This window comes from Solanum pennellii, chromosome 8 (assembly GCF_001406875.1).
Source record: "Solanum pennellii chromosome 8, SPENNV200".
Taxonomy (NCBI): domain Eukaryota; kingdom Viridiplantae; phylum Streptophyta; class Magnoliopsida; order Solanales; family Solanaceae; genus Solanum; species Solanum pennellii.
The window spans coordinates 5138471-5152459 of record NC_028644.1 but is presented as its reverse complement, the minus strand read 5'-3'; the positions used below and the strand labels follow the sequence as shown (position 1 = coordinate 5152459).

Sequence of the window (13989 nt, the reverse complement as noted above, 5' to 3'; positions counted from 1 at the left end):
TGTGATATATATATATATATATATATACACACACACATACTTCAAATATGAAATAATAGAGTGATCATATTTATAAATATAAAATGATGAAAAACCATAAGGTGTTTTAAATTAAATACTTTTAGGAGTTATGAATATGAAAAGTATGAGTTGAATATTAGTAAGAGTGAAAATGGAATAAATGAGTTGTGAATGTAAGACTTTTAATAAAGCAAATTGTAACGACCTTCTTAGTCGTTTTAGAAATTTTTTCCATTATTTTTACATTAACCTTTTTAGTAGAATTTATAAATAATTTATATGACTTATAAGAATGAGTGACATGATTTTCAGATTTAATAAAGGATTATTTTGTTGTTAATAATAATGGGAAAAAAATAAATAGAAAAGGAAATTAAATAAATAAATCAAATAATAATAAAATAAAAGAAAGGGCAAAGTGCCCTAAAGTCTCAGGCTGTGAGTTTGAAAAAGAACGAACAGAACAAAAATAAAATACGCAGAAGAAGAAAAGAAAAGGAAGGGAGAAAAAAAAAAAGAAAAAAGAGGAGAAAAGTTGATATGTTCATCTTAACGCGTCAAGATAATTATTTTCATTCTTTCTATAAAAAAAATTTATGTATCTAGGAGCAGATTTTTAGGTTAAAATGTGTATAATTTATATTAATATGTAAACTTGTAATTATACACCGAGGTCATTGTATATTAAATTATTATTATTATTATTATTATTATTATTATTATTATATTTGGTGGAAATTTAATCTTTTTATATACGTATAGTAATGACTGTCAGCTTAAACTTGAATTGGAAAATTAAGTCCAATTATTGAGAATTAATAATAAAATAATTATGGATTAATAATTGGCTACAAATTATGGAAATAGGGTTATTGTTTCTTGGCAGAGGTTGCAGGTGGTGTAACTTGACTTATATTTTGGAATTTAAATTGTAGTTGTCGCTTTATAATTGAATTTTTAACATATAGATATAGGTAATCAAATTGATTATATTGTATTATATGAATATTATTAGATTTATGAAATTGGAGAAGTTAGAACTTAACTCTAGGCTTGAAATTTGGAAAATATGAGAGTTGACATATTAGTTGGGATCAAGACTTAAGAACTTGATTATAGAATTGAGTGAGTTTTTGGGTCTAGACTAAACCTATAGTAATATGGGTGTTGTTCGTGATTATATATTTCGATAGATTGCATCGGTTTGAAAGCTCAACGAAAAGGGAAGGCTCAAGTTCTGGAGTCATTGTTCGACTATTTGAGGCAAGTGGATTTCTAAACCCTTGTTAAGTGTATGGAATGCGTGTATTTCCTTGTGGTATATGTTTGGGAGTAATGGGACTTGGTGAAGGGTTGACTTGTCCATATTGACTAATTCTAATGATGAAAACAAAGGGTAATAAAAGGCAATGTGAATAATGGGTTGTGTATGATGTGTTGATAATGGAGAATGATTTGAAAGATCTGTTGAATCATTGTTGATGCTGTTGTGAATTGTGCAATGTTATGAAAATGGTTATATCCTCTTTATTTGTGTGAACATGTCATTTGCATTATTTCGAGACATGGTTGTGAAAAGTGTTATGTGCATTGAGAAAGAATGAGAACTTAAAGAGGATGTACCATTTCGAAAGACGTATCGCGCACCACGGTGAATACTATATTTCAAGGGACGTATCGCGCGCCGCGATGGTTACTATTATCGAGGGTCGGGTCGTGCGTCTCGACAGATGCATGGACAGATATGTCCCCCATGGGTCCTGGACTAAGAGATAGCGGGTGTGTATCACTAGGTCATACATGCATCATTATACTTGACATTACATTCCATTGCATTGCATATACTTATCATTAGTGAAATTGATATTGTATTTTCCTGATCTTGTGAATGCCTTTCTGCAGAACTTGTGATTGATGAATACTGAACTTATTGTTGAGGATATGTCATTTGTTGAAGTGTTGTTATTGAAGATATGTAATTTGTTGAAGTGTTGTTGTTGAGGAGATGTAATTTGTTAAAGTATTATTGAGGATATGTAATTTCTCAAAATTTTGTTGTTGAGCTATGTGCTATGTAAACTGTGAGTTGTTAGGGTGGGCTGATTTTTATGCGTTGTGGAGGTTCGGTTGGGGTAGTAGGAGTACCCGTATTTCATCCCCTTAACTTGTGTTTAGAGGTTTGCTTGTTGAGTATCATGTGGTTTGGTACTCACCCCTTGCTTCTACAATCTTTTTGTAGGTTACTAGCCCGGACCTTTGTGATATATTCTCTTATAATCCGAGGCTTCTTGGAGATTTGTGAGATAGTTGTTTGTCATCTCAGCAGACTTTCTTACTCCTGTTTATGATTTTGTTATACTCTAGAAACAATGTCATATGAGACTTATATTTTCTTTAAATTAAATTGTAATATTTTAGAGGCTTATACACGTGACAACAAGATTTTAGGGGTAAGTTAGAGTTTATTATAAAGATTCTTAATTTTATTCCAATAGTTGTGTTTTAGCATGACTTGTCTTGGTGGGATAAGACTGTCATCACGTTCATTTTTGGATCGTGACACAAATAAAGGAGGAATAAAAACAAACAAAGAAGAGAGGAAATAGTGTTTAATGTCAAAAGTTACGTGGAAACTATTTCATGAAAATAGATATAAACCTTTGTTGTTTAAATGAATATCAAAAAATAGTTTTAGATTTTCTCATTAATTATACAAATATAAAAAATTAAGAAAAATGTCAAAATTTGAATAAAAAGATTAATGAAATTGATTCTTTTTTACAATCAAATTAATTATTGTGTATAAGTTACTATATTAATTATTATATTTATTAATGAAGAGTTGACAAGTCACTCCAAATTTTAATCATACATTCTCCTTGCTTAATAACATTTAATTATTCTATTTTAATTGAGAAAATAGGGGGAAATAAAGAAAAAATTCAAAAATTAAGGAAAAATTAAATAATTAAATAAATAAATAAATATGAATGGTGACCTTAGAGAGGTGTCACAACATCTTGAGGAAAATAAGAATATCGATAATATTGTGATCCTAAAATAAACAAAAGTAATTACAAGAAAAATGTCTAAACATGGATAATATCTAAGGAATTTGCTCCCAAATTTCTTTCACGACACAATTCAATACTTTCTCCATTCTCACTTTATCCCTATAATTAATACTCTTCAGAAAATATTCTAGAAAAAATTAACCAAAAATTAATATATTCATTACATGTTTTGAATTACATGAAAATTAATTAGTAGTGCTATTCTCAACGTGGAATATAATTATTGAAATTATAAAATTTTATTATTATTATTTTGTAAAGGTATTAATTAATCAATAAATTAATAAATATTACTTTAAAGAATATTTTTAAAATTTAATGAATATACCTTACCTTCCTCCCCCCCATTAAATGTTTTGAATTTCATGAAAATTAGTAGTGTTATTCTGAACGTGAAACATAATTATTTAAATTGTAAAATATTATTATCATTTTATAGAGGTACTAATTAATCAATAAATTAATAAATATTACTTTAAAGAATATTTTTTAAAATTTAATTATTATCTTGTGAATGCCTTTCTGCGGAACTTGTGATTGATGAATACTGAATTTGTTGTTGAGGATATGTCATTTGTTGAAGTGTTGTTGTTGTTGAGGATATGTAATTTGTTGATGTGTTGTTGTTGAGGATATGTAATTTGTTGAAGTGTTGTTGTTGAGGAGATCTAATTTGTTGAAGTGTTGTTATTGAGGATATGTAATTTGTCAAAGTGTTGTTGTTGAGCTATGCGCTATGTAAGCTGTGAGTTTTTAGGGTGGGCTATTTTTATGCGTTGTGGAGGTTCGGTTGGGGTGGTATGAGTACCCGTATTTCGCCCCCTTAACTTGTGTTTAGAGGTTTGCTTGTTGAGTACCGTGTGGTTTGGTACTCACCTCTTGCTTCTACAATCTTTTTGTAGGTTACTAGCCCGGACCTTTGTGATATATTCTCTTATAATCCGAGGCTTCTTGGAGATTTGTGAGGTAGTTGTTTGTCATCTCAGCAGACCTTCTTACTCCTGTTTATGATTTTGTTATACTCTAGAAATAATGTCATATGAGACTTATATTTTCTTTAAATTAAATTGTAATACTTTAAAGGCTTATACACGTGACAACAAGATTTTGGGGTAATTTAATGTTTATTATAAAGATTTCAGATTTTATTCCAATAGTTGTGTTTTAGGCTGACTTGTCTTGGTGGGATAAGACGAGTGTCATCACGTCCATTTTTGGGTCGTGACACAAATAAAGGAGGAATAAAAATTAAACAAAGAAGAGAGGAAATAGTGTTTAATGTCTAAAGTTACGTGGAAACTATTTCATGAAAATGGATATAAATCTTTGTTGTTTAAATGAATATCAAAAAAAAGTTTTAGATTTTCTCATAAATTATACAAATATAAAAAATTAAGAAAAATGTCAAAATTTGAAAAAAAGATTAATGAAATTGATTTTTTTTACAATCAAACTAATTGTTGTGTATAAGTTACTATATTAATTATTATATTTATTAATGAAGAGTTTAGAAGTCACTCCAAATTTCAGTCATACATTCTACTTTTTTAATAACATTTAATTATTCTATTTTAATTGAGAAATTAGGGGAAATTAAAGAAAAATTTCAAAAATTAAGGAGAAAATAAATAAATATGAATCGTGATCTTAGAGAGGCGTCACAACATCTTGAGAAAAATAAGAATATCGGTAATATTGTGATCCTAAAATAAATAAAAGTAATTACAAGACAAATTTCTAAACATGGATGATTATCTAAGGAATTTGCTCCCAAATTTCTTTCACAACACAATTCAATACTTTCTCCATTCTCACTTTATCCCTATAATTAATACTCTTCATAAAATATTCTAAAAAAAATTCACCAAAAATTAATGGATTCATTAAATGTTTTGAATTACATGAAAATTAATTAGTAGTGCTATTATCAACGTGGAATATAATTATTGAAATTATAAAAAAAATTTATTATTATTTTGTAAAGGTATTAATTAATCAATAAATTAATAAATATTACTTTAAAGAATGTTTTTAAAATTTAATGAATATACCTTACCTTCCTCCCCCACCCCCCCGACCCCTCCTCCATTAATTGTTTTGAATTTTATGAAAATTAGTAGTGTTATTCTAAACGTGAAATATAATTATTTAAATTGTAAAATATTATTATTATTTTATAGAGGTACTAATTAATCAATAAATTAATAAATATTACTTTAAAGAATATTTTTTAAAATTTAATTATTATCTTGTGAATGCCTTTCTGCGGAACTTGTGATTGATGAATACTGAACTTATTGTTGAGGATATGTCATTTGTTGAAGTGTTGTTGTTGTTGAGGATATGTAATTTGTTGATGTGTTGTTGTTGAGGATATGTAATTTGTTGAAGTGTTGTTGTTGAGGAGATGTAATTTGTTGAAGTGTTGTTGTTGAGGATATGTAATTTGTCAAAGTGTTGTTGTTGAGCTATGCGCTATGCAAGCTGTGAGTTTTTAGGGTGGGCTGATTTTTATGCGTTGTGGAGGTTCGATTGGGGTGGTAGGAGTACCCGTATTTCGTCCCTTTAACTTGTGTTTAGAGGTTTGCTTGTTGAGTACCGTGTGGTTTGGTACTCACCTCTTTCTTCTACAATCTTTTTGTAGGTTACTAGCCCGGACCTTTGTGATATATTCTCTTATAATCCGAGGCTTCTTGGAGATTTGTGAGGTAGCTGTTTGTCATCTCAGCAGACCTTCTTACTCATGTTTATGATTTTGTTATACTCTAGAAACAATGTCATATGAGACTTATATTTTCTTTAAATTAAGTTGTAATACTTTAGAGGCTTATACACGTGACAACCAGATTTTGGTAGTGTTTATTATAAAGATTCCAGATTATATTCCAATAGTTTTGTTTTAGGCTGACTTGTCTTGGTGGGATAAGACGAGTGTCATCACGTCCATTTATGGATCATGACACAAATAAAGGAGGAATAAAAATCAAACAAAGAAGAAAAGAAATTGTGTTTAATGTCTAAAGTTACGTGGAAACTATTTCATGAAAATGGATATAAACCTTTGTTGTTTAAATGAATATTAAAAATTAGTTTTAGATTTCCTCATAAATTATACAAATATAAAAAATTAAGAAAAATGTCAACATTTGAATAAAAAGATTAATGAAATTGATTTTTTTTTTTACAATCAAACAAATTATTGTGTATAAGTTACTATTTTAATTATTATATTTATTAATGAAGAGTTGAGAAGTCACTCCAAATTTCAATCACTCATTTTTGGTCAATCAATGTATATTTTAGTGAATTGTTAAATTCACGTGGTAAATCATGATTTTCCTACTTAATCAGATCACTGATAAAATATATGATAAAACAAATTCTCACTAAATTAGTGGAGAACTTCCTAATTTTTTTTTATGAAAATATTATTATTTTTTCTTTTTTTCATTGATTCAATTAAAATATTTATAAAAATACCTTTAAATATTTTTCAATATAACTTTTCATGAAAAAACAATAATTATTTTAATAGTAATCAAACACAATGTAAGCTAGTGAATAGTGATTCCTAAACACCTAACGTGTACACCAACTCTCAACAAGGTCAATAAAATTGATAATATAGAAGCAAAAAAGACTCTAATTTGATTGATAATCATCCAACTTCTATTTTATTATACAAAATTGTCACTAAAATATTTGGGGAACTTTCACGTATAGTTGCTCAAAAATAGCTTAATTATGCTTCATAGCAATAATTTGCTAATTAAGATAATATATGTATATATATCGAATTATATATATACCTGCCAAATAATTGTATATATGTAACAAGTATACACATGTATTTATACATCTGGCGAGCGAAATTGAGAGAGGGAGGCGAGAGGTGAATATGTATATCTATAAATAATTATATATATATATATATATATATATATACAGACACACATATGTATTTGTATATTTGGAAAAAGAGAATGGGAGAGGTAGGAGAGAGGTGAGAAAGATTGGGAGAGAGATAGGAGAGAGGCGAGTGAGAAAGTTCAGTGAGTGGAGAGGCTAATTGTATTTGTATACATGTCACATAATTGTATACATATGTGTATAATTTGTTTATGTATATGTATAAATGAGAACAAGTGACGTAAGTAAGATAAGGTAAAATTAAGCTGCGAGCCGTAATTAATTCAAACTATACTTATATTATCGTAATTTTCCTAAAAATATTTGAGGTAATGAATAAGTATATAATTCAACTTACTTTATAAGTATCACTAAAGTTATTAAACCATTATTTTATAACAAAAGAGACACAATTTTGCCCGACTAAATTGTTACCACAATCATGAGAAAATCGATAGTCACAATTATATCTTTATTTCAAACTAACCAACAAGATTGAAAAATAAGAGACCTCATGAGAAATGAGCTTCTTTTCCTATATTTTCTTTTCAATTGGTTGAAAAGTCGAAAATATATACACACAACACGTATCATGTATCATATCATCATAATTAGTCATTACTCCATCGATCTGGACCATATTAAATGATGTTGTTCCTATTATATCATCATAATTAGTCATTACTCCTTCGATCTGATCCATATTATATGATGTTTTTAGAAACAACTCCGAGGAAGGACCGACCCGCGATGTGTGCCTTGTGCATTTTTACAATATGTTAAGGCTTGTCTTTTCAAACGAGGATCCACAAAAGTGAGCTTTATATCTTGCAATGTAATACCACTACATGGATTTGTTTGGCTGCAATCTAATTTTATAGCTTGTTGTGTTGATGATGTCCCCTTTATATTCTTGTATGTTACTTGACTTACCTTCACTCCTGAATTCTGCATAAATATATTCAAAATTTAGTAAAAGCTCAAAACAATTATTTTTTTAAGAAAAAATTTAAGTTTCTAAAGTCTTTTTTAATTTAATTATAAAATTTTATAAAAGAATTGAAGTCAACTCTTATAAATTAGTAAAATTTATGCACTTTTTTAAATTTTAAAACAATCATTTAATTTTCTTAGAATAAACAAAATGAGTTCCACTTTATTTGAGATAAAATAATGGTATATCATATATGCATAATATAGTATTCCTTTTGTTTGTAATCGTATATATGGGAGAATACATTTTTTATAAGAAAATTATTTTCTTTTGATTGTTAGAGAAATTTTTTCGCACGAAAAAAAAATACTTTTTCCATCAAATGGAATAAAAAGCAAAATCATTTTTTATAACCATCTTAATTATTACTTACTTAACACTATTTAATTTATTGCAACTAACACATACATTATTCTATTTACTACAAAAGATTTATCAAAAATTATACTGGGAGCTTGATTTGTTAAAATATACATTTTATCAAAAAATTCAACCAAGCAACTGAATATATATTTTCTTTTTAAAATAACTTCTGTCATATCAAACAGTCAGCTTATTAATGTATATATATATCGATATTGTAAAAAATTATACCTGATGAGGACAATTCTTATCAGGGCAATAGTTTTGATCAATGAGAATAGGGTAGCCAACATTCCTCATAACAAGATTTCTGAAGATGACATTTTTAGCATAGCTATTACTTGGCCTTGCCCATGACTTTACCCTCACACCATTTTGTGTCTTTGTGAATACTGAATTTGCCACTGTTATATTCTGTACTCCTGCTTCATTTAGGCTATTAGCCAAACTTCCTATGCTGCAATATATATCATAAAATATGTAGTTGGTGCTTGGACATAAAAAAATATAATATTTATGGTATTAGAAAGATAAAATGTGATGGCAGAAATTGAAATTTTGTGAAACTTTATAAGACTGCTTCATTTGAGTTGAGAGTCTACAAAGTGTGTTCAATTTCAATTATGATTTTTGGAGGCTACTCAACTCTAAACTCTAATTCATGCCTATATAAAGGGTAATATATTCCCTTGAAAAAAAATCTCGAAAATTTCACAAATTCATAAAATATTCATGGAGAGATCAAAATCAATCATCTTAATTCGAAAAATATGTCACTAACGATTATGAAAGTTGAATCAATGGAGGAACAGATTTGTACCTACATATTTTTATCAATAAAATCATATTTTTTTCATATTTTATTTGTAATTATAATTTATTTTTCTATTACATTAATATTTCGGATAAATGTTTTTAGTTTCAAAAGTTGTCAAACTTGCATTATAAAACAGATGGATGAAAATGTATTGTTTTAAACAAAAATAAAAAAGATTTTTTTTTCATTAACTAATAAACTTCTTTATTCTATTTAGAATTAGAATTAACAAAAAAATATTTGTCAAAATTTGTTTTTTATCCGATTTAAATTTTAAAATATATCTATAAGCTAAAGGTTGTGTGACTAATCACTATTAGAACATCAATTACAAAAAAATTTCTTCAAAACATCAAACTGAAAAATGTATATAGAAAGAAACAGATTCTCATTAAAATAATGAAGAACTTCTTAATTTACACTTACTAAGACATTATTTTTTATATGTACAGAAACAATACTTTTTCCTACCATCAATAGAACATAATTTTTTTCACCAAAACATCTTACTGAAAATTGGATAATATGAAACAGATTCTCATTAAAATAGTGTAAAAATTTTTTAGTAACACAATAAAAAAATATTATTTTTTTTCTCATCAATTCAATCAAAACATATATTACTAATTTTTCTTTTTTTACCGGTTCAATAAAAAAAATTGACTCACTTTTCTTTTAATAGTTTAAGTAAAAATATATTTCTATATTTAGTAACAATTTAAATATAAAATATTCAGTTTATCTTTAATGAAATTATTTATAGCCGCACATACATATAAAATTTATTTCAGGCCTCAAATTTCAAAAGCTTTTTTAATTCTTAAACTCCATGTCAAATTAAACTACATCACATTATAAATTGGAACCCAGAAACTGCAATTTCTTTTCAATTCACAAATCAAAATAACTTAAAATTCTAAATACGCCTCGAAATAATAATTTACCTTATGCCATGTCCAGGGCCACAACCAATCTTTTGAATCCACATATTCATAGAACCAGTGCCAATAGATATACAATCATCTCCAGTTTGAATAATGCTATCTGTGATAGTAACATCTCTTGAATTTTCTATATGAATTCCATCTGTATTTGGACTTCCACTGGGAGATCTTATTCTTATTTTCTCAACTCTTACATGGCTACTATAATCAATTGCCATATTCATTATCTGACTATTTAATGATTTTAATCCACTTACCACTACATTATCACACCATAATACTGTAATTGACTGCATTCAAACAAAAAAATTATAATCAAATAGTGAAACAAGATAGTTGCACAATATTATAATAACGTCATTTGTTCAGATAATTTTTTATTTTATACTGAAATATTATTTAAAAGGATACAATTACGTATCATTATTAAAAAATTATTGTTTTTAAATTTTTAGTGGCTGATATTTTAATTGAATTGGTGAGAAAACAAAAAAAATAGTAATGCTTTCATACGAAAAAATTTGAAATGTTCCAAGTATTTCAATACGAATATGTTTCCTATCATGTGTTTTTTCAGTGAGCTAATTAGTACAAATCTCTATTTTCGGTAGTAAACAATATATATATATATATATATATATATATATGTATATATATATATATATTCCCCCCGTTTCAAAAAGAATGTCCATATTTTCTTTTTTAATCTGTTTAAAAAAGAATGACCCCTTTCCTTTCCTTTTTTGGCAATATTTTAATTAACTTTAACTTTCCATTTGTCATGTTTAAGACCACAAGATTAAAGGACATTTTGATACATTTGACATAACTTTAATTTAGAACTACAAGATTAAAAAGTCTTCTTTATTTTCTTAAACGCCGTTCCAAGTCAAACTAGGTTATCCTTTTTGAAACGGAGGGAATATATATTATGTTACATATAAGTTGATTAAAAATATTATTACTTACCCTAGCTCCAGGAGGACAAGAATGTCCAGATCTTCTACATGACCAAAAACTATGTCCTTTAGCATCAATTGTTCCACCATAAATTGAAAGTCTACTAACTTTATAAAACAAAATCCAAAAATTTGAACCTCCGATGACATTATAATCAACCGGAGCAATAATTGTTCCGTCAATACGGAACTCAATTCTGCTCCGGCAAGGGCCAGTGAATGTCACTGGCCTTATAAGGTACGTTCCCTTAGGAACGTACACGTTAGATGGACTAGTTGAGCTGCATGCAGACATCCAAGCGCGAAGAAATGGCGCGGTTGAGTCTGTCTTTCCATCTCCTTTAGCACCAAAATTAACCACATTGTAAGCTAAACAATAAGGTATAATCAATAAGAGTGAAATTGAAGAGAGAAAGAAAAATTGTAATGATACAATTGATTTGAAGTTGGACATGTTGTTTTGGAGTAATGTGAGGAGTTTAAGGTTGTTATTATGAGCATGAAGATTAATAATGTGTTTATTTATAAAGAATATATAATCCCTTCATATCATATATTATGTTGTTTACGTTACTAAAAACAGTTGTCTCAAGCTATTCATTAATTTATAAAAGCAAAATAGAATTAATTTTATCTTTAAAATTAATTCTTTTTTAAAGCGTAAACAAGTTTGTAAACTCATATCAGTTTAACTTTCCTTGGTTATTATCGAGGATCCTTTTCCGATATACTTGAGTTTGTTGATTTCGAATGGATTTTAGGCAAACAAAAAGTTGAAATTGCTCGTCAATTTTTAACGTTCTCTATAGTAAGTTTAAAATTCTAAAAAAGTTTCTTAAAAGGTAACTTAGTAAAACTATCCTATTTATTTATGAATTTAAAAGGCGTGTAAAGAAAAAAAAAATAGACAATTAATATGATACGGAGGAAGTACTCTCTCTGTCCCTATTTAGTTGTCCATTTTATAAAAGGCACACATATTAAGATAACAATAATTAACATAGTGAAGTTACAATCTTACCCTTACTAAATATGGTTTCAAAAAGGATGAATTAAAACTATAAAATTTTTAAGAAGTTTAAATGAGGGTATAATAGAAAAAAAAATTTCCTTTCTTGATTTTTCAAAATGAACAAGTAAATAGGAACATCTAAAAGAGAAAATATAAACAAGTAAATAGGGACAGAGAAAATAATTTGTAATTCTTAATTTGGATCTAATAGGAACAAAACAATAAAGGTAATGATTCAAATGTCAACCGTATTTTTGCGTACTAATGTGAAATAAATTAATTTCAAATTATTTGTTAGATGAATCCTTGGGAGATGTGTAGGTGTAGCTAATTAATGTGACATAAAATAATTTTTTCAAAATTAGAAGAAAGCTCACGAGATTAAGATTAATGATTTATGTAAGATCCATGAAGAACGCCAAGAAATGCATTGGTTCGAGTAAAACATCAACATGTGAGTTGCCAATGCTTTAGTCATTAATTAGCTACATCTTTAAATAAGAAGACATATTTAATTAGCAATGCTACTCCCTCGACAATGACGAAATTAAGATTTTTAATAAGGGTTTTAAAATCTAAATAAGTAAATATATGAACTAATAAAAAGGGATTTGACATATATTATATATCCGTAAAAAATAATTTTAATTATATATAAATATTAATATTTTCTACTAAAGAAGGTTCAGATGAACCCCGTGACATTATGTTGGCTCCACCCCTGTTTCTTAGTCTCAAATTATCTATTGTGATTTTAAAAATAATTATTTCTTATCTCATATTAGATGATAACTTTTCTTTTTAAATTGTGTTAAAGAAATCATAAACATAAAGATAATTTTACTAATTTACCCTTTAAAACGCTTCTTGGAAATTTTACAAATAAATGAGAACACTTTTAAAAATAATTAATTGCAGAGGTAATATAAAAGAAAAAGTTAATTAATGCTTTTTTGATTTAGTAAGATAGACAATTACTAATATGTGATAACTACTTTTAGTATAATGATCATTAATTTAAGTGGAAATATCATAAATAATTTATCACTTTAAAATTTCCAAACAAAATTAATTATTTTTTCCACTTACCAGTAATAGTACTTTCACCGTTTTATATTAATTATATTATTTACTTTCTGCTGTACATGTCCATAAGAGATAATAAATAAGAAGGAATTACTTAGTTTTAAAGACAAACTTGTTCACATTTTCAAAAAAAAAAATTGTAAGAGTAAGAAGAAAAAAATTAATTCTCTCTTAATTTTGTAAATTGACAAGTACTTTGCGATAATTATTTTTAATAAGGTGAACAACTAGTATTTTCTTAAGAGCATATAAATAAAAAGTACAAATACTTTGAGATGAAGGAGTAATTCCCTAGCAATAAAACCTGAGTTGTGTGTTTGGTACTAAAGGAAAATATATTCCTAGAAAATGTTTAGTAGAAAACAAATTGATTTCTACCTTATATTTTCATGTTTGGTTGGTGAGTAAAAAATATTTTTTAGAAAATATCTCTTATTTTTTGTTAGAGAGTAGAAAATACTTTTTAGGAAAATAACATTTCACACGAAAACAATCTTGATTACGTATTCGATACGAACTACGACATGAGTTCAATGACAAAATTGAGATTTAGAATTTGACCTCGACACCCGATTTGAGACATGATCCCAACTCCCGAATAGGGATCCAATATCCAATTGTATCACCCTGATACCATCACCGACTTTCGATCCTCATGATTGATTCAAGTCTCGATCCTGATACCCGACTCAAGACTTGGCTCCTAGACTCGACACCCAAATCGGGATATGACAACATAACCTGACTTCTGATACCCAACCTCAACGCAAGACCCGAAACCTAAATCAGGATCCAATCCCGACTCTCGAT

General features: G+C 27.4%; 1 protein-coding gene across 1 annotated transcript; it reads right to left on the bottom strand.

The window, feature by feature from the left end:
• Positions 1–7402: 7402 nt before the first annotated feature.
• LOC107028156 (polygalacturonase-like) lies at positions 7403–11559 on the bottom strand. The gene is made up of 4 exons (XM_015229203.2): positions 11092–11559; positions 10123–10412; positions 8593–8818; positions 7403–7952 (listed from the first exon to the last, which is right to left on the bottom strand). Exons 1-4 carry the CDS (start codon positions 11533–11535, stop codon positions 7722–7724), a joined length of 1191 nt encoding a protein of 396 aa, XP_015084689.1. The 5' UTR covers positions 11536–11559; the 3' UTR covers positions 7403–7721.
• Between the last annotated feature and the right edge of the window lie 2430 nt (positions 11560–13989).

Excerpts from the sequence above, each read along its gene's own strand:
- LOC107028156 (XM_015229203.2), bottom strand. The coding sequence starts at position 11,535 with ATGTCCAACTTCAAATCAATTGTATCATTACAATTTTTCTTTCTCTCT. Across the intron at positions 10,413-11,091 it reads CTTGTCCTCCTGGAGCTAGG|TCAATTACAGTATTATGGTG; the intron begins GTAAGTAATAAT and ends GTTTGAATGCAG. Across the intron at positions 7,953-8,592 it reads ATAAGAATTGTCCTCATCAG|AATTCAGGAGTGAAGGTAAG; the intron begins GTATAATTTTTT and ends ATATTTATGCAG.